This window comes from Formica exsecta, unplaced genomic scaffold (assembly GCF_003651465.1).
Source record: "Formica exsecta isolate Colony F162 unplaced genomic scaffold, ASM365146v1 scaffold350, whole genome shotgun sequence".
Lineage (NCBI taxonomy): Eukaryota > Metazoa > Arthropoda > Insecta > Hymenoptera > Formicidae > Formica > Formica exsecta.
The window spans coordinates 196,257-218,381 of record NW_021850753.1 but is presented as its reverse complement, the minus strand read 5'-3'; the positions used below and the strand labels follow the sequence as shown (position 1 = coordinate 218,381).

Genomic DNA, 22,125 nt, shown 5'->3' with positions numbered 1-22,125 from the left:
TATATTTTTTTTTTTTTACACTAGTATATATTTTATTTAATATATTCATACACATGATATGATATTATGTATATAATATTATTACAACGATAATTTATCGCGATAAGACCGCGAAATCAACATAATAACTACAGAATATTGCAACATCATATGTGTATTGTAAATCCAAATGGGAAACGTTAATAAGCTGTATTACGGGAATAGCCGAAATCGGTTTTCGATAATGCATTTAAATCGTCTGTGAAAATTGTTGGTAAAAAAAATGAATCGTTTTTCGACATTAATAAAATAATCAAATAATCCATTCTGACTTTAGCTTGATTTTGCTTATAAAGTGGACAAAACACATGGAAATATAAAAATAATGTCAACTCTATTTTGTGTTGAGTTGTATTAGTTATATTAGTAATGTTGCGATACATACATACGCATATATGCATATATAAAATCATTTTATCTCTCTCTCTCTCTCTCTCTCTCTCTCATTTAATATTATTCAAATGTATTAATTATTCATGTCCAAACTTGAAAAAGGAACAATTTATTGTCGTATAGCTATATATGAAGAAAAGATAATTGGATTTCTTCAAAAGTGACTCAAACAAAGTTTAAAGGTCCTGTGACCTCTCCTTTACAGAAACTACTTTAGACAGTTTACTCGTGTCCAAGAATTTAACCATGAAACTGCACGCCGAGTTCTGTTTCTCAATTTGCTTCGTGTTGTCCTGCGTTTCTATTGCTCTACCATGTGAAAATTCTACAAACAGCATTAACTTAGAGAACTCGTGCACTCATGTCATATATGTTTTGTTATTTTCTACTGTATCAACATATTATGCTAGAAATGTATAACCGATAGATTCTGATATAACATAATATTTCCATTTAAAGTATAACGGAAAAGATTATGACGTAATGTAATATCGCTCATACTCTATTTTATCTGCTCTTAATTTATTTTAAAATTTAGAAATATTACAAATATTATGACATTACAACTCATGTGACTATGTAATTTAAAAGAAAAAGAGAGAGAGAGAGAAATTCTTAAATATTCTATATATTTATGTATGTGTATGTACGTATGTAAGCATTTTATATAACGTTTATATATAACAGAGTAATTTTAAAATCTATTCTTTTATCACATTTAACTTTAGATGTATGTAGACTCTAAAGTTTTAAAAATTAATGATTTTTACAGATTGAATGTTGCGAATAGTTTCATTCTGGCCTGAGAACGGGTCCGCAGGAAGGATTGGAAATCGAGAAAGAAAAGAAAAGCTATTTGAGTTTCCAAGTTTATCGTAGAAAAAGCGCAGTGAAAATATATGTGTGAGAAAATTATCCAAGTTGGCAGAATTCACCTAGTTTTTAAAATACTACCCAGAGAGAAAGTACGATTTAATATTATTATTTCTATAAAATTGACCAAGTGTGTATGTGTGTGTGTATTTTATTAATATAAATTTGTTTTCATTGCATCTCATATCCATAAAGACCATATCCAGAGATAAATGTAATATAACTAAAATATTATCAAAATAAAGAAAGAAATGCAGAAAAGAGCGTTATTAACAGCGTTATTAATATACAGCAAGCCTGAAAATAAATGTGAAAACAAAATTTTAATTAATTACATAAAGAAGAATATAGAATAATAAATAAACTACAATTGTTCGTCACTTGTTCGTAACATTTTCATTATAGCAATAATAACCGAATCTATTGAAGGCAACATTACGAAAACGCGAACAGCTGACGATTATTATCGTTAAGCAGCGCAAATTTCGCGAATGCAATAACAATGTAGTCGCTATTACTCCATTACGATCGGCGAATTCGAGCGAGAAATTAAATCTAAAACAACGAGAATAAGCCATCGCGATAAATTTCGTGAGGATATCGTTTAAGCGCTTGTTCGTCCCGTTCGCGTTGCACCGTTTTTCACCGACCAAGCGGAAATTAATGAAAATGGATCGAGAAATGGAACAAATGCGGTGTTAGCCGCATCCCGCTTACGTGGTCGTGCATGCTTGAAGCGACCGGACGCATCTTCGCGATAGCACGGGGGACACTTTAAGCCAGGAGCCATGCCGTAGCACGTATCAACGTTCTCTATCGTCGTCGTTTGTCCTACGTCATATGTTTTCAGGAAAAATGCTGGATTTTTCGCACCACGGTTCAATATCACCGAGCTCGAACGAGCGCCCGATGATGAATCCCGGTGACGATTTTCATGGGTAAACCGCAAAGTGCTCATGCATTATAAATTTACATAAATTAAATTCCCCTTTGAAACGGGGTTTACCGGAAACGCGGAAAGCGAAGGAGAAAGAGAGACGACGAATTTTTCTCTTCTCGCCTCGCCATGTCATCGTGTCATCGCCTCATCTCGTCGACTCGCTTTTCATCGCGACATCTCCGCCACCGCCTTCGTCGTCGTCGTCGTCGTCGTCGTCGTCTTTTTTCCCTAACCACTTCACGTCCTTTCATCCCCAGCCTTCACAATCCACCTTCGCCCGCTCTCTCGTCCCTATCCTTTTTCTCTTCCCTGTCCTTGGAGCAATACGGCTTCCGCGCGTGCGTATCATAGTATATCGCTTTCTTCTCTCTGTTCGTTTCTCCTCCGCAGTAGCCACGTCTTGTTTTTCTCCTTCGGGACCATTGTTTTCCGTACGGCTTACCGCGATATACTCCCGATAGGATCGAAATTACCGGCGAGCGCGCTCCTCTTGCCACCCGACGGCAAGTCGAACCGGACTGCAATTCCCTGGCAAACTCCACTAGCAACGCGGTCGGAACCAGAGAATTAAATTGACAAAAAAAAAAAAAATCATTAAATACTTATGACAGGCACGCCCCTTCGAGCATCGAGCAGCGCTTTTCTCTCCGCGCCGTCGACATCGATTCCCTCGCGGGATATTTGCGCGAAAAGCCGACATCACGATAGTTTAACCACGCCAATTAAATAATGTTAACGTTGCACGGGTAACGATAAATACTGAAGCCTCATATGCCAAATTAATTTATATATATATATTGGTATAAAGTAATACGCGCGTTATATTTGGTATGTACAATATATACATGTGTATATAATTCCGGAGCTAATTTATTCGTCAAGCCCCGTAAAATGATCTGCGTTGTACCTCAACCATCCCTGTCGATTAATTAACATTTTATAAAACAAATTGAATCTCTTGATAGACGTAATTAATGATGATACGAGGGAAATATTATTTTCAGATACACGCGCTCGCGAGTTAATGTCAGCAGATATGACTCTTTCGCGGAATCATTATTCTGTCTTTTTAGTCGCGTTCTCTCTCTCTCTCTCTCTCTCTCTCTCTCTTTCTCTTTCTCTCTGAGAGAGACTATTCTCTTATGAAGATTTAGTGTTTCAATCTCGGACGTACGACATTGCGCTTCTCCTGATTTTCGCTGACTCTCAAATCAAGGAATCTCAGGTACACCTTTATTGCTCCCCCTGGTATTTCGGTGCTCAACACCGTCGTATGGTAATTCATTCCGTAACTTTATAGATATATATCCCAATGTTTTCCAGACACAGACACATATTACGACGAGATACGGCAAGCTAAATTTAAATGTATGCAGTAGTAGAAAGAACGTGTAATTAAAACATAAGATATACATATGTATACAGGGAAGATATAAAAATGAATTCTTTTTATTATTATCATTATTTTTCATAAACATGAGATAGAAGGGAAATAGATACTCATTAACGCAAAAATATATTATATGCAGCGAGAATTTGTGGCATTATCTCCTTCTCTATCTTCTTTTCTTTTATACGGATTTTTCATATTTTTATTACTCTCTGCGGTACTGAGGGATAATATATATATTTTTTATTCTCGTAAAAACCATATAATTTTTCACAGAAGAAATTACGGAAAGAAAAATGTAATATTTTAGGATGGTATATTAAATTCACTATTTACATTTTCATTGGTATGGAGATAAATTTTCATATGTAATTTTGGGAACATTAAACAATAAACTTAAATTTTGCATAAAAATCATAGAGCTATTAGCGTGGAGAGACAATTGTATACTGAATTAACGAAGGCAAAAGCGCGATCGGCGGAATACATTTGAATAGAATATAAAATCTGCAGTGGTTGGGTGGATCTTATTAGCTATAAATGCAAACAATAACAATGTGGTTTTACACAATCGGATGGACAAACTAGCGAGCAGAGAAAATGTTTTTATTAAAATTAATTACGATTGTATAATGAGCTGGATAATAAAAGTGAAAAGTTCTGCATAATTTGAACCTGAATATTACTTTAAATAGAATTAGGAGCAACTTTGAAACAAATATTTTTCTCTTCTAGATTTGTTTTAATTTAATATAACTCGTGTAAATTGAGAAAAAATAGAGAATAAATTTTGTAATATTATTTGCATATAGAAATTACATGTTCTGGATAATAATTTACAAGATTTAAAATTTATTATAGTATTATGACAATAGATTTGATTGCCATTCTGTTTTTTCATCTGCCAATCCGATTAAAACGCGATAACTGTAGTGAAAATTTCATATATACTAACGCCATGTAAAAATGATTTTTGCAACATTTAACTTTCAACTGTTGTAGTCAAACTTACTATTAAATTTTAATGCAATTTATTTCATTTATTGAGAAGATTGCGATTACTATGCTCGATAGGATTATTATAAGTACATGAAATTACATACGATATCATATCATAAAGCGAAACGTTTCGAATGTGGTTTGGGTATTACACGAAATATACCTTGTCGCGCCCAATTCATTCAGTGCCAGGCAATAGCGGAGTTACAGCTTCCATTTCAAGCGCGATATGGCACTTCGCGTGAAGATAAAATGGCAAACCATATTTCCATATCGTTTCATATTCTCACCTCCAACCGTTACCAGATATCCCGGCTCGTTATAACATCTCTCCAAGTTGAAAAAAAGGGGAGAGAAAAAAAAGGCAGAAAAGAGGCATACTCGATGGAAAGGGACATTTCCTTACGCGAAAACGAGGGAATAATCGAAATCCAGGTCGTGTATATTATACGCGGATTCGTTCTCTCGATGCGTTCAGCAGTCCATCTTCTCTCTGTCAAGCCGTTCTTTTTGTTGCCGTAGCGACTCCAATATCAAAAACTTTTCATCTGTTTCTGACAGTCCCATTGATTATTCTTCAACGCGCTTCGGTTCTTCTTTCTTTTTTCTACAAAGCACGTAATTTTCTTGATACAATTGTACGTCGGAACTTTTCTCTCCGCTCCGACACTCGTAAATTCCTTCTCAAGTAACGCGAATACTCCCGATCTTAATTACGTGTCACTGTGTGTATTTGCATTTTGACGTCATTGCAATTCTTTTTTTCTCTTATAATCTCTATAGCTTTGTTTGCAAGCCAATAAAACGAGACTTTTGTCACATTCTGATAGAATAGCAACTAATTGTTTCATCGTTGTTTGCTTGTTTTGTATAAATAAAATAGTATATTGAAAAGTCAATATTTCACTATTCGATTTGTTATTTCTATATACTATAAAGATAATGTCATACCACACATAATTACATATAAAAAATAATGTCATCAAAAAATGCCTAAGAAATATTAAGATTTAATATTGAATCAAATCCTTTGTACCCCTCTCCCTTCCGATACGGACATTTAGATCTCTATGTAACAGAATATGCACAAATTCAACATCACATATCATAGCAGATCCATCATAGCAATATCCATCATGACACAATGTTGTTAAACTTTGATATGCATCGTGCAATATATATCACCGTTATCTTAACCATGTACCACAAATCGAAATTAATTTCTTCATTCGTACTTTCATTTCGTTTAATGATGGATGTCGGTATCAGCGTCGGCCAGATATCGTGACGTCATAACATCAATGGTCGCGTGACAAAGGGAGTATCAACCGAAGCATCAAAGCGAGCCTGCGGACGTGAAGAAGGGAAGTGCCATCCTGATAAATCCCTAATCTTCAAAAAACGGCAAATCGTCGGTCGATATTGAATCCATCCTAAGCTAAAAAATATATTGTAGGCGCGTAATAACATCGCTACCCTTTTTCGTAATATAGAAATATTCTCAGAATATTTCATATTCCGAGAAAGACCGGATGGAATTATGTCTAAACCGGCATAAAAATTTTATACAGCATGGATCGTAAGGATAAATTGAATGTTTTTCTCAACAGCTTTTTATCAGAGATAAAAATATATAACGTTAATAATAATCAGTAAGTTTCTTTCTGATTATTGCAAACAGTCAGTGATTTAGTCAAATCAGTCGTTAATTAAATGTCAATATAATGAAAGTCAATTTTTCTTATGTTAATGTCAGTTTTATAATTTATACTGTTCACGTTTACGAATAGGGAAATGTCACATTAGCTTAGACGAGTGACGTTAACGAACCCACGTTAATACACCTTCCAAAAACGTAATCTTCCAGTTACACATATACCCGCTCGTTCGATACAACAGCTGACGGAGATTTATGAGCCAAAAGCGTACATACACAATCTTTTCCGTCTTCTCCCTCCCAGCATGACGCTGACTTAAAAAAGCAATTACGAGAAACGGGGAGAGAAAGATCGTGTTGCACATACGTACGACGAAAACCAAGCGAAAAAGAATATCGATAGAAGAAAAAAAAGAATGAGACATTAGCGATAAAAGCGGGTAAGAAAGGATGGATTTTAATTGGGTCGGATAAAATGTATTTGATATTATTTTTGGTGGGACTAGAGCATATTTTTAATTTTTCCGTTAAATATCACTATGATTCCGCGGACGGTACTTATTGCATTTGGTGTAACATATGGTACAAAGACAGCAAATTTTGTACTTTCCGGCATCGTCGACCGCGCGTGCCAGATTCTATGAAACGTGAGCGTGCCGATATTGCCATAATTTCGCGGTATGAAACCGTACTTTAAAGTAACGATAACGGTAGCAATGGTAACTAACGTTTTCGAATTTATACATTTTGTAATACTATAACACGAAGTAAAATAATTTCTATACAATTATTAGCTATATGATTACCGAGCACGTACATTTTGAGTTATCTTTGATTTCTGTTTATATCCGAATAATACAATAGTAACTTTCCCATCTATTTAAAAAAAATCATAAATTTAATCTGATTTTATCAATTCCCATTTTTCACATATATTTAGACTACTAAGAACCAATATTATTTTTTATATAACACAAAATGAGTATCGCTAAAGAGGTCAATAATTATACGGTTCACTGCCTGTTCTTATGATTTGTTCGACTGATTAGTGTGATATGATGGTCCCATATTGTCGATGTTCGTTTAGATTATTACATCTCATACGGGATTAACACATACGGGAGAGTTCTACACGTACGCTTCGGTGCTATCATCCCTCCTAAGACAAACTCGAACAAATACGGGCGGCGATATACAAGCGGCCATATACAAGCAATTTCATCCTCTTCTCCTTTAGGTGACACTAATCGCTTTGCATCACTTTATCCTTGACACTATCATCAACCAGTACGAAAACGAGGAGTTTCCAGTGCACAACTTGCCCTAATTTTCTATCGAATCCTAATTATACAACATCCGGCAAACAAAAAGGAAGTAGGGCGGACGGATGCGTTTGTGCAACTCCGTTTCGCGAAGTTGCACACTTTTAATCTTTAACATTCCGAAACGTTCGATATGCACATATATAGAGCTCCAATAAGTGAGTTCTTTTTGGCTGAATATTTCAAATATCGAGTGTGAATGCGCGCCTGTTTATTTTTAAGATGAATGAATAGAGCAATCTCTCCCGGCTTATATAACAATATATTCTATTGTTTATTTCGCAAAATTTAAATCGATCGATTTTATTTCAATTGTAATTATTTATTTAGCAAATATTTTAAATGTTTAATAACACAATAAATTAATAATGAATCTTTATTAATAATCGATTAACTGTTATTAAAACTGTTGTGTAATGCGTATCGTATAATATATAATTAGCGAGACTAAAATTTATAATATATATATATATATATATATATAGAGGCATTCAAATACGGATTATGTTAATATAAGCATAATCTATTCATTTTTTCAGTATTTAATTTTATTCATAATTTATATATTGGTCAAAAGCTTCGTACGTATAACTAACAAGATTCTAAGGGATTGTTTTCACCCCTGAAACCGATTTTTAGCACCAACAAAAAATCGTTTCGTTATTAGGGACTACTACTCTATAATTATGCAAAGTTTCAGATTTTTTTTAATTTTCGCGTTGCCGAAGGTTCCTTGTAAGTAATGTGAAATATATGTGAAGAAAAGCGCGATAAATCTGACCGAAAGAGAAGATGTGTAAGAGCTGCTATAGAAAAGAAAAAATTGAAAGACATAATATATACTAAAATGATCCTCCAATCCTTCTGTTTTTCTATTCAGAGAAGCAGTTGCCCGTCTCTAACACCCTCATTTTTTCTTGCCGGTTTCTCGCATCGGTTATTTTCACCCTCATTTATCCTATCATTTCCTTTTGCCATAAGAGCGCACAGAATTGAAGGCAATCAATTTATCACATGCATACGCACTGTATACCGACGCATACGTACACACAGTACATATGTACGCAGCGAAGGTTACGCATTATATCATACATATATTGAGTAGCGAATATGCCGAATCATTCTTACTATTTCGAATCCTCCTTTTCAACATCTTCGACTCGGATTATCGTTTCAATCATCGCTAAAGATGAGATTCCAGACGAGCTCTCTCCGAAGTAATATTTTATCTTGTCGAGCGTAAGTCGCGCGTATGACACGCGTGAATTTATATCATAAGATCTTAGACTGACACGTGTGGAAATTTACATGCACTTTTCATTGTTTATCCGTATAGCAGAAAAGCACAAAGATCTATTTGGCGTTCGTTCAAAGTAATCGTCGGTATTCTCTCCGCGTTACGAGGAGGAATTCCTTGGATCATTTCTTCGACATTCGACACGGGTGCTCTGATCCAATCGCGGTGTCGGCGCATTTCTTTCTTTCCCATCCTGGAAACAGCGCGCTGTCACGCGCGACAGGTATCTCCTCTGGGAACGTTCCACGGATTTCCGTCTTTTTTTTCCCAACGAGTTCCGAGACTGCGCCGGTCTGGTTACATACGGTCTGTCCTCACTCGCGTCCTTACTATTCATATTTTCATGAATTTTCATTCGCTGCTCGCGGGATTGCTCGTTACCTCGTCCATATTCGCGCTCGTATTAGCAATGCGACGTGTGCGACAAGAGGACTCTATTGGTTTGGTATTCTTGCGAGATCATAACGGAGATTTTTTTTATTCTGATAGATTGTCAAAATGTAAATGTGCAAGTCTCGCAAATGGCGAGGTGGAAGCGCGAATAATCTTTATTCGACGAAAATGACATCGGATTACCCGCCTCGGTGGCTCTCCAGCTTGCTCTTCAATTTCACGTCCAAGTGGAAAGAATTCTTTTAAAGCAGAAAAATAATTCGTCCAGGCTTTATCCTTAGCTACTATCTACCATTCTTGTGAGAAGACTGTAATAAAAATCTCTTTTTTTTTTCTTTCTCATTCTCTTTTTCTTTTTCTCCGTTTCTCTTCTTTATGAGCACTTGCATTTTAAGATTTTGTTGAGTGAAGGATCGTAACTTTGAAAAATACAGTGATTAATTGTTTTGAATTTAAAGTAGAGGAGAAGTTTCATTAAAATTAATGATCGACTTGAACTAATTCTCTTGTTAGCAATTGCGAGCATCTATGCGAGCTAAAGTTCTTACGCAGAAAAAATTTTTTCCTGGCGAAAAATAAAACGCATTTTTCTTCGCGAGGTGGTCTGATGATTAAAAGTATTTCACAAACTTTCTCAACGCGAGAAGACAAAGACAAATCTATGTTTGCGTGATAGCGTTGTACCGACAAATAACCTGCTTGGTGTTGCACATTGACTTTCGCACTTTTATAAATTTGAATCCCCTGACTGAAAAAATTGCTCGTTACCTCGCGCATTTGCGTTCATGGCCGTACACCTGCTACACCATTAGAAATTTCTTTTCCTGTCGCGATAAGAGCAGCATCCTCCCGCCAATATATATTCGCGAGAATAGTATAATAAAAGAAAAGAATAAAAGAAAAGCAAAACAGCGAAAATGTAAGAGCTAAAACGTCTACCAAGAAATTGAATTCACATCGCGTGTCGTTTAATTTCCGCCTTTGGCGAAAGGTTTTAAGTAATTAATGGCCGACAAGGAGACGAATCTATCAAATGTTAGACTAAGTTATTTTCGAACTTTTTTTAATTTAAGACTTTAACGTAGACGAATTTTACACATACGAAGTACGATTGTAATACTTTTAATAGCGTAAAGCCAATAAAATTCAATGTTATATAGCTAATAATAATCGATAGTATAACATAAAAAAAAAATATTCAAAAGACATCAATTAATAGTTTTTATAAAATTTTATAATTTTACCAATTATAAAGAATATAAATTGAACAAAATCATAAGAACGTTTAGAAAAAAAGATCGAATCAATTAACTAAAACAATACAAATCGTTTAACTAGCTGCAGAATGTGCCCGTATCTATAATCGGTATCGTACGACATTGAATATAATTTAGGAACACGGTAAAAAAATGAACAATATATATATAGCTAAATTCTAAATTAAAATCAACTAACCCAGTTACAGTTAAAAATCCTGAGATTGTTTCCTTTGTAATGAAAATCTGTGCTTACATACTTTTATATTCTTTTATTATATGCTTTTAGAAGCTCGCGCTTTATAAAAGTTTGCAACTTTGTTTAACGCTCACGCAATCCTAGAAAATAATTAATAAACATATTGGAGAGAATGCGCTTGCATATATATTAAAGTTTGTAGATTATCTTCTATATTATTATTTTTCATACATTACCGTACTGCGCATTAAATATAAATCACTCTGTCGCATCTAATCGCGGTCTCGTAATTCGATGTAACGAGATATTACGCCAAGTAGCTCGCTGGCAAGTTTACCTCCTAGAGAGAGGGGAACGTACTAATAGTAATTACATTAGCGGAAGTAAAGTGTACGACACGAGCTGAAAATGTGGGTGTTCGCGCGAGTATAAAACGATTCGCACGCGAGTTACACGACGGCATAAATTTGAATACAGTTTAAGGCTGGGTTATATGCGCGACCGCACGTTGCATCGTGAATTAAGTAAAATTAAATTCCGGCATTCATATTTACGCCCGACGGGCGTGTATGCTCTTAAAGCGAGATTGCAACACGGTCTGTCGCACGTGCACAGGACGGCGCGTAAACCCAATTAACCTCGGTATAGCACCTTTTGAGAGCCACTACAAAAATCTTGTGCATCCTTTCGACATCGAGAGAAATCAGATCTTCCCAGAAATAGAGTGCCAAAGTTAGAGTGGCTTCCAGAACGGGAGTTTATTTCGAAGAACTACTACACTATCCACTTATAGATATCGAGCATATCGTGCGGATGACAACAGAAAATCAATTGACCCACATAACCAGCAATTCGTTAAATGCCGATCGGTGGCAATACATCGTAAAGTGGTAATGGAATGCATCCGTTAATCCTGAAATATAGCTATGTACAGTAACAAGATTTAAAAGCGGACAGAATTATTGCGTGATCTGTTCGCGCAAAGCTACAAATGCGTTCTCTTCTTTTTTTTTTTGTGACGAAAATATTACGTATGTACTGAAGAGTACTGTATTTTAGAAAATCGGACTCTTTTTCGATCTACTCGGAGAAAACAATTGTAATATTAACGTTAAAATTAATATTAAGTTACTGTAAAATATAAAAGCATTAATATCGAAATGCAATATTAGGAGGCTTAAGAATGCGTTTAATCTCTGTTTCAGCTGTCGGAGGACATCGGGTATGTCCTTTATTCTGCTCTGGGCAGCTTCTACATCCCATCTTGTATCATGGTCTTCGTCTACATACGTATATACTTCGCTGCCAAGGCTCGCGCGCGTCGCGGCATCCGGAAACAGCCACGTCCACGCGCGGTAGTTCCGCCGGAATCGCCCGACGTCAGGCAGACGAGCTTCACTCAGAGCACGCCGGCGACCGATACCAAGAAACCACCGGGATTAGTCATGGAAAACGTCGCCACAATCGAGAACCAACCGGTCCAGATACCGATTGTCACGTGCGACTTTGCCAGCGACGTCAGCACGTCGGAGGCTGATCCCGGTGGAGGCATCAGTATACAAATGGAGGAGAAAGACACGCTGAAGGTAAGATTTCTAACTGTTTGAGTGGCACTTTCTGCGAAGATCGAAACTTGAAGCTTGAAATAGAAGATTTCGGAGGAAATTTTATCCAAAAAAAAAAAAAAAAAAAAAAAAAAAAAAAATGATTTTGTCGTGACACTTGGTTTTGCTTTTAGTTCAAGACCTTCAGCGTGCGCATTTCTAATTTAAATTCGGAGAATTTAAATTACTATAGTAGCTTTTTACATTATGAAGTTTTTGTGCTTTTAAATTACGATTTGCAATTGTTTATTTAGCTATTTTTAATTACCATTTGCAATTATTATCCAATCGTATCAAGTCCATTAAATAGATTTAACACATTAATTTTTTTTCTAATATATACGATTATAGTTAACGTGCGTTGATTATTATCAGCATGATAAAAATTGTACGGAAAGCTCTGTATCCGTAAATTCCAGATTACCTCTGTTTTATCACATTTTTCCTCTCTATACAGATATCACCATTCACCATTACTCTATCAAAGTATATCTCACATTGTCGATATCTCGTAAGAAACGTTAAAGTAGAAGTAGTAAATCTTCGGAATCAAACATCTCGTATTGGAATACAGACCGGGGAATCGAAAGAGACGAAGATCCCAGCAAAAGGGGACACAATATAGCAACCGTTATCATCGGTATCGTTATTATCAGTATCGTGGATCAAAATATGCGATCAATCGATCATACATAAGCTTCTTTCGCCATATCGCGCTAGATTACTGTCTCTCATCGCTTCTCGTAAACTGTATATGTCTTGATAAATTAAAGTCCGTATCGGGAAAGAACATTCTGCCGACAACAATCATATTGCTTTATGTCAAATATCATAAGATTGATACGCGGGTTCTGTCTCTTCGACAAGGAAATATTCTCTATCGCGCGTCAGTCAATATTCCCGATATACACATACATGCGCTCGGACGACACACACACCTACATACAATAGATCTATAATTACATATCGAAGCTACTAATATGCTAACACGTTTGTCCTGCATTCTATTAATAATTAATATTAATACGAGGTAATTTGCAAATTAATATCCACTATTTGTGAAAAATACGAAACGTTTTCCTTCACTTAAGAGCAAAGCTTTCAATGCTCGATTGTGTCAAGTATATTGTTGTCAATGAATTATGTCAGTGAATATATTATTTTGCATTGAGCATTAAATCGCGCATTGCAAGACTGAGGAAAATTCGTATGCTCGCAAGCAAGGTCGCATTCATAATTATATACGAAAATACAGTTTTACACTAGAAGAGGGAGATAATTGTACGAGGATGAGTTTCCCATTCTGACTGTCGCGCAATTACAGTACGAGGTCTCATTCAAACTTGAGTGCCAAGAACACACCCGCTTTTGTTACCTCGGGTTCTATATTACAATTTCATGTCAAAGATTCTCGCGATAATTCTACCTTTGCATGAAAATCATGTATCGCAGATAAAAACATAGACACGCCTAATATTTCTATCGGATTTTTTGAGACTTGAAGAAAACTGCACATGGAAAAAAGTTGACTATTAACTTCAATGTAGAATATATGAATAAGTACATTATGTGTACTCTTGATTTAACCCGATATAAAATAATATTTTAATGCATTGTTATAATTTTTTTTTTTTTAGTAATCTTTTATAATATTAATCAGATTAATTTATTCTGTGAGAATTTTGTATAAAAATTTAAAAGCATGATGACTAAAGGTTTCTCAGGAAATTTTAGTGTTTTTAACGTGCTTCACAAATTTACTGCGCACACATTTAAAACCTTATCTCGAAATTAACAACTAATTTTATATACTGCATCTAGAAAATCACAAAGAACCTGCCTTGGCAAAGTAACATGCTCACACAGCACTAAACACAGTGCTGATATAGCGATTGTTATACCATCCACATTTATAAAACATATACAGCGAGGTTATTTCATTAATGTTTGTCCAAATTTAAAATTTGATATAAATTTTAAACAAGTTTAGCTCAAGCAGAAATAATTACCGCGCGTGGCTCTAATTGCCTATTTATATTATATTTAATTTTATTATAGAGAGCCTTTACTTATATTTATTTTAGAAATAATTTTCTTCTCAATCCAATAAAAATATCTACTTATCGATAATAAATTAAAAATTCCGCAATTCATATTTCAAGACTGTAAGAAGAAAAAAAGACAGATTAAATATTTAAAAAAGAGGAATGTCTGTTCAAGATATATATACGGTAACGAATTTTGTCGGCAGGTGAGCGTACCGGTACCGGCGCAAAAAAGCAGCCTGAAGGCGACCTTGTCGGTGAACGGGGATGGGCAATCGGGCGGTCAGAACGTGCCGGCGCGATGCCGAGCGCCCAGCGTCGGCATCGACGTCGACATGGTGTCCGAGTTCGATCCCTCATCGTCGGACAGCGGCGTCGTGTCGAGATGCGCGGTGGTGAAGCCGCTGAAGTTGCGTCTGTGCCAGCCGATCTTTGGTCGCAAGCACATAGGTAAGTTGAAGAAGGAGCACGGCGACGCGGCGCGACACGCCGGCAAGGACGAGTCAGGCGGCGGCGACGCCAAGACGGCGAAGCCGCGCGACCCGGAGAGAGAGAAGAGGAGACTGGCGAGAAAGAAGGAGAAACGGGCAACCCTGATCCTGGGCTTCATAATGGGCAGCTTCATCGCTTGCTGGCTGCCCTTCTTTGTCCTTTACATCGTCAAGCCCCTCTTCCCCAAGTTTGAGATACCCACGCAAGCCTTCGTGATCGCTTTCTGGCTCGGCTACATGAACTCGGCGCTGAACCCCTTCATCTACACCGTTTTCAACAAGGACTTCCGCCGCGCCTTCCGCCGGATACTCTTTAAATGAGCGATGCAGTATAGCGTCGACCAAGAGGGACGCTAGCGATAACCATATTCTTCATCCTCGGGTACACCGATACAGATCGTACCTCGAGGATGTTTCTCTCGATCGCATCGCGCGACAGCCGATCAGTTTCCTCGAATGATCTCCGAGGGAAACATTGATCGCATGGCGGCGAGTGGAATTCTACAATGCCGCGAAAGAATCTGCGAAATATGGAGTCAGAAATGCGCGACACGCTCACGACAGAGAAGTTCGCATTTCAGATCGAAAGAAGTTTTCCAGCTGATTTTGTTTTTTTAAATGCGAAGCGAGCAGCGGAAAATGCGCATTGTGAAAAATGCTTGGACAAGACATGCCGCTTCATATATCCCTTTGGGACCTTTGTCATCTTCCGAGAAGACGGAGACGAAGAGATTCTTCTTGCGTCCGTCAAATCAATGTACAACTTGGACAAGACATGCCGCTTCATATATCCCTTTGGGACCTTTGTCATCTTCCGAGAAGACGGATTCTTCTTGCGTCCGTCAAATCAATGTACAATTTTTACTCGGAAAAACATAAGATGATTGGTCAGAGAGAAAGTTTTAAGAAGATGTCGGGATACGCAAATGAAAATTTCCTCCGCGTTGTTAATGACAAAACAAATAATAGAAATATCGAGGTGAAATGTGTTTAGAATGTCTCGTTCATTAGACCCGTTAAATTACGCACATCGAATGCCGTAACGATCAGAATCGATCAGGCTATCCTTATACAGCTCACATGGTTCTTGGCGACAGATCAACGAACTTTCGAAAAGTACGCTACGGCTGGCCACGGGAACACAATTCGCCACATGCGACGTACTCTCGGGTTTACGATATACCTTGCAAAGCGAGTCGCTTCGTAGACCAAGAGGCAGCGTATCGCTCCTTCCTCCATCTGCGCATATTTTTTTTACTGACCATTCTTCTTCCACAAGAGAATAGAGGATAGCAAGAGAGAAACGGGATGATACGCGCGAACACTATATATCCCGGCTCTGCTCCGGATGGAGGATACTATTACCGTGCCTAATCTCTTGGTCACGTTTACGAAAGGCATGACAATCCAAAGTTGCGTATGCAACGCGCTTGCGTAGATATACACGGGTTCGCCGCGGAGAGTTACAAATTCCATTGTGCGTTAACTCACTTAGCAGTAGCAGATGCAGATTCGCGTGGGATGCAATTTAGAGCGGCATTCAATCGTGTATACCGTGCGATATGATTGGCGGCGGCGGCGGAAGATGACGATTGAAGAAGCATAAAAGATCCTACAAGCAACGATCGGCCGCGTGAACACCAGCCAGCGTTGACAGATCGTCGGCAGATCTACTGACAAATAAACGAGGATGCGAGAAGATATAAGATACGTTTCCTATTATGTAATTAGATATTCGCGCGTCGTGGGTCCGCTTAAAGGGCCTCTTTAAACGTCCGGCGTTCCAATCGTGAGTCTTCGATGTTAATTTTAACGGAGGATTACACATGTATAGAATTTAACAATTCTGTCACGTACGTGCAGGGTATATGGATTCGTGTGTTTATGTTGCACATGTGTGTGTGTGCGCGCGCGCGCGTATAGTCGTGTAGTTTCTTTCGTGCGAGAAAAAAAGTACAAGAGATACAGAAGCCTCTTTTTATTCTATATAAGCAGATTCTTCTATCGCAGCCTAACTATACAGCAATAATTAATTTTTTGTCCGTTGAAAACGCTCGTTTGTTTGAACGAGATATATCGCGAGGGAGTAAATCGGCGCGAAACGATCAATCATGAATTGTGTCTTCGATCATACATCGTCCGATACGTATGTGCATGTACAATATATGGATGTGTGTTTTCATATGGGCAAACACGTACACATGCTATCGATATGTGATGAATGATCGCTTTGCGTCGAAGGGTCCAAAATTGAATGCAAATCTAAATAAAAAAAAAAAAAAACAGAAACTGTATGCCCGATATTCCCGTAATTCAAATTTATTTCTTATCGTAACCGGAGACTTTAATCATACTTCGGCTATGTTGCTCGGGGCTCGGTTATGGTAGATATATTCTATACCGAACTTATGGTCTAGTAACGGAAAAATGACACGTCAAACGACGGGATGATCGAGAGTAAGCGGTTAATTCTCTCGAAGGGTATAAAATAGATCCGCCATTTAGTGAGACCGCGCTCCTAAGATAGAAATATTATTTCCGTAAGACGGAAATCCCATGCCTGTACCAGCAAACAGATGCTCTCCTACATCTTCTGACGATCAAACGCGGAAAGGGTGGTGTCGCAAGATAGAGGAGAGAGCAACGTCCCGCGCACCTGTGTTCGTCATTCCGCGGTAACAACCGGGAAACAATATTTCGCATTTCATCCCATCAAGCCGAGATTTTCGTACCGCGCAAGGGAGGTCACGACACGCGAGAGAGATTTTGGAATTTTCCTCTTCCGGAATTTCCAAAGTACCGGTGACAGCCCACTTTTCTCCGCCGCTCTCACTGGTATTTTACTTGGCAAATAAGAAAGAAAGAGAGAGAGAGAGAGAGAGGAAGAAAAGGAGAACAACACAGTAAGCTCCGGCACCATAAATCCTGTACACCCGATATAGCGTGTACATTAACGAAAATGTACGCGCTCATGCACGTACGTGACGCGCAATATACCACAACGATAAATCGATAAACATATTTCGCGCGTCTGGTTTTCGTGTTATTTAAGAGTATGCCTGCCTGCCTGTCTGGGTGCGTGCGTGCGTGCGTACGTATGCTCTCGCATCTCGCTCTCCATCGCTCCTTTATCTGTTTCCTGTCTAACTTTCAAAGTCTCCCCCATGATTCTTCGCTTAAATGTTTTCAGCTTTCATTAGCATTAATTTCCCCATTAATCTTGCTCGTGCTGTTCGAAATTTCTAATTTTAGTCTGTTTTTATAAGTCCATTTTCCATCTTTTAACATCTTATCTTAAAACTAACGTAATTAAGTTATTATACGTATGGTAATATTGTATAATTTTATTGTATAACTCGAGGATATGCGCGCTACAATTCCAAAGGTTTTAGTCTATAAATTCTGCTCTATTCTACCGAGATATTCTATCTCCCTCTCTCTATTTTCTGCGTTATTGTTCTTATTATTTCAATCCCCTTTCTTTTTCTTCCTGATCCTACGATGAAATGGTAGTTGAGGTGGTTGAAAAAGAGTAGGGTGGAAAAGAGGTAATTTGTGAGAATAGCGAGAGTGATCGCGCGCGGATGGTTGGGTACGAGGGAACCAATATGGAATTCGTTGATAAAACTGTGGCATTCGTTCAACGGATTATTAGCATAGCCGGGATCAATAAGGGGGCGCTCCTCGCCTTTTTCACGGAGGAAAGAAGGTGAGAGAAGAGAGACGCGTGTTTCCACACTATGGCAATCGATTGCACGAACGCGAGACGGTCGTTGGACCTAACCCGCCGTAGTTATTTGCGTCGAGCCACCATACGGCAAATATGCGGGACGAGATCTTGTTAAGTCACACATACTCGATGAGGATGTTTACACACGACCACAACTCACGTTGATCAAGCTGGGTTCGATACTCTTTCATCGAAAAACGCAAACGTGATAATTTTTTCGATCTTAATATTAATGGTAGTTCGATACTTGCTATAAAAAAAAAAAAAAAGGATTTTTTTTTTTTTTTTTTAATCAGTTTTTTAATCACTCGCTAACATCGATAAAAACTCTTTTCATACTGTATAATTTAATATTGTTTCTTATCTCTTCTCGCTTTTAAAAACTTTTCGTTTTCATATTTTAATCTCCGTTTTTATTACTATATGGAAAACAAAGAGGTCTTGTACATTAATACCTCGCATACCAAGATAAAGCAATTTTATATTGAAATTAATACACATTCGTTGCACACTAGATAAAAGTTTTCTCATTGTGAAGTAACTCTTGCATATTTTATATATCCACATACTTCAATCTATATTTTTCATTTCATATGCCGAATTTTTTTTATCGTTTCATTTTAATTTTTAAAAAATTCGTTTTTTATTATTACAATCCTTAAACGTTTATTATATTATTTTATTTATTATATAAAAGAGATATTTAAAGACAAAATTTGCTGATATGAACAATTAGCAATGTAATTCCAAGAATTAATTGAATAAAAACTAAAAATGTATCATCTAAAATATTCTAGTCCTCGCGAATTTCAAGAAATATTTATCCAGTATTATTCTATAAATATACGATTAATTTCACGGATGGTTAAATGGAGCAAATGTCGGGAGCGAGATACGAATATGAGCACATGGTGATTCGAATAAATTATCGATAAATAAAATAAAATCATAAGCGTATAAGACATTAGCGAATAAAATGTGAATGGCCGTGCAAGGAATTACCAAGTAAAAGCATTAAGGTAAAAATAAATATAAATAGCAAGTAAGAATTATATGACCGTTTACCAATTGTCATCAATTAATACGTGTAACACCAGTCGCTTTAGGCGTGGTGAAGAATTTTTGCAAACAAGTCTTTCGAAAAATCTCTGTGTGTCAGTACCCAATTATCTACTTTAATGATGTTCTTTAAGCAGTATAATGTACAGTGACGATTTCTCTCCAAGTTAAGCTATCGAGAATCGTAATCCGCGTGTAAGAACCGTAACGATATATATAGCAACAATTTATAAGAATTACTATGATCATTACGGTTACATCCGTACAGTCTAACTCCAATATGGTGCACAATACGCCACTCGCGAAGCGCTAAACGATATAATGCGAACGCACTTGAAACCGACATACATTGTACACATATGTATATTATATTACTGTGTTATTACTAAAATATATTAATTATTAATTAGATATTACTAATCAAAGTAGGGATCCAACGATTGACTCTATCTGTTATTTCCAATTCGCCGACGGCGGTGATCTTTACATCACACGAGATCGTCGTTGCTATGGTACTTAAGTTGGGAGAAGGCAGAGTTTTCTCGAGATTTTCTCAAGAGGGAGAGAAGGAAAGAATTAATACTCTAGTCTGCGCGCTAGTTTGCTGACTTCGAGATGTCCAGTTCCGGTTGCGAGTAATTCGGCGAGGCGAGAAAGTTTTCTATGATTCTTGTCGTAAAAAAACATTAGATGAGCGGAAGTAACACGTGCGAAAACGCGATGGTGGATGAGTGGCGATTTACGTTTTTTCCCTGGAACATAAATCTCGGGTCTCAGACTTCATTTGCCCCGACTATCTCCTGCGGATTAAATATTTCATCGAAATAAAACGCGCAACTTAATGCCCGACAAATTTATTATACCCGTAATAAAACGCCGTATTTTTATCTTACGATCAGTATCCGCACGGACGGAATCATCGTTGATGTGCTCGCACGGACACTGCGATCTCTTTCTATTTGGCACGAATCTCCGAATTTTCGGAGAAAAGCGAACCGCATCGACCTCATGAAAGAATTTTTATATTTATGCGAATCAAGTACGGGTGAGAGATTTTCCGGATTATTCGAATGGAGGAAACTCGTTTCGTGCAGTTATACGTACAATAGTCAATTCGCTGCAGAATAACGAGAAATGTCACTTGGAAAAAAGGATGAACACATTGTTCGTAGGCTTAGTATTTAATTATTTCCTATCATATTAAATTACACAATAATATTAGCTGAATAAATAGATATACGAGGCCTATATTGATCTACTATAAATATTCTTTTGATGAAAAACAGTATCATATTTACATATTAGTTTTGGCGTAATGGCGCTTTGCTTCCGTCATATAAAAATTATTGTTAATGATGGAACTATAGCGGCAATAATCATCAAACATATTTTTATGATTACAGAGTATAGAAAAATAATTATCTATATCTCACAATTAAATCTTCAATTATTATTATTTATTATTAATACATTGCAACTAATATCATGGCATTGAAACAAATAGGGGAAAAAAAAATATCTTATTATCCAACTATTGCGTTTAATTAATTGGAGATAAACGGATATTGCATCAATTTGGCATATGGTATTAACATAAATCTGCCATGCTTATTAGCTGCTCGCGCATTGCGAATGATTTTGGATCGTATTTTACCGTACATTTTTAAATGTTGCTCGTGCTCTTTACGAAGAGATCGTTTCTCTCGACTGAGATTTATGTTGCCATCATCGCCTCGCCAGATTTATGCACCGGACGACTCGGATCCGAAACGAACGATCGCGATCATTATGCGGGTGCATTACGACGAATTCTCGCGCCACGGACGCCGCGCCATCGGCGGACTTTTATTCTATCGATAATATTAGAGCAATGAAATCACTGTGATATCACTAAAACGCTTTCAAAGTGTGCGACGGGATTGAGAACGACGCCATGTGAGACTGGCGCGGGCGAGAGAGAGAGAGAGAGAGAGAGAGAGAGAGCCATCGGCGGACTTTTATTCTATCGATAATATTAGAGCAATGAAATCACTGTGATATCACTAAAACGCTTTCAAAGTGTGCGACGGGATTGAGAACGACGCCATGTGAGACTGGCGCGGGCGAGAGAGAGAGAGAGAGAGAGAGAGAGAGAGAGACAGATAGAGAGAGAAAGAGAGAGAGAGAGAGAGAGTGAGGGTGTGAGAATGAGAGCGTGAGAAAGAGAGAAAAAGAGAGAAAGATTTAAAAATAAGATGAAAATAATAAAAGAGTGTAAAGATTTACGCTATATCGATTATCATAAATTATTGTAAAACGTATATTTCATGTATATATACACACGCATATGTACGAACGATTGACTATATAGAAAGATATTATAAAACTTGTATTATTAATCGGAAAAATCTATATATATATATTATATATTACGAGCATATACATATATGCATATATAC

General features: G+C 37.1%; 1 protein-coding gene across 1 annotated transcript in view; it reads left to right on the top strand.

The window, feature by feature from the left end:
- LOC115238574 (alpha-2A adrenergic receptor) overlaps nt 1–15,658 on the top strand; it is a 96,709-nt gene extending 81,051 nt beyond the window's left edge. Inside the window, exons 2-3 of the mRNA XM_029812537.1 lie at nt 11,964–12,344; nt 14,614–15,658. Coding sequence (XP_029668397.1) covers nt 11,964–12,344; nt 14,614–15,219 — 987 coding nt within the window. The 3' untranslated portion in view covers nt 15,220–15,658. The remainder of the gene's footprint in view (nt 1–11,963; nt 12,345–14,613) is intronic.
- Nucleotides 15,659–22,125: the final 6,467 nt, after the last annotated feature.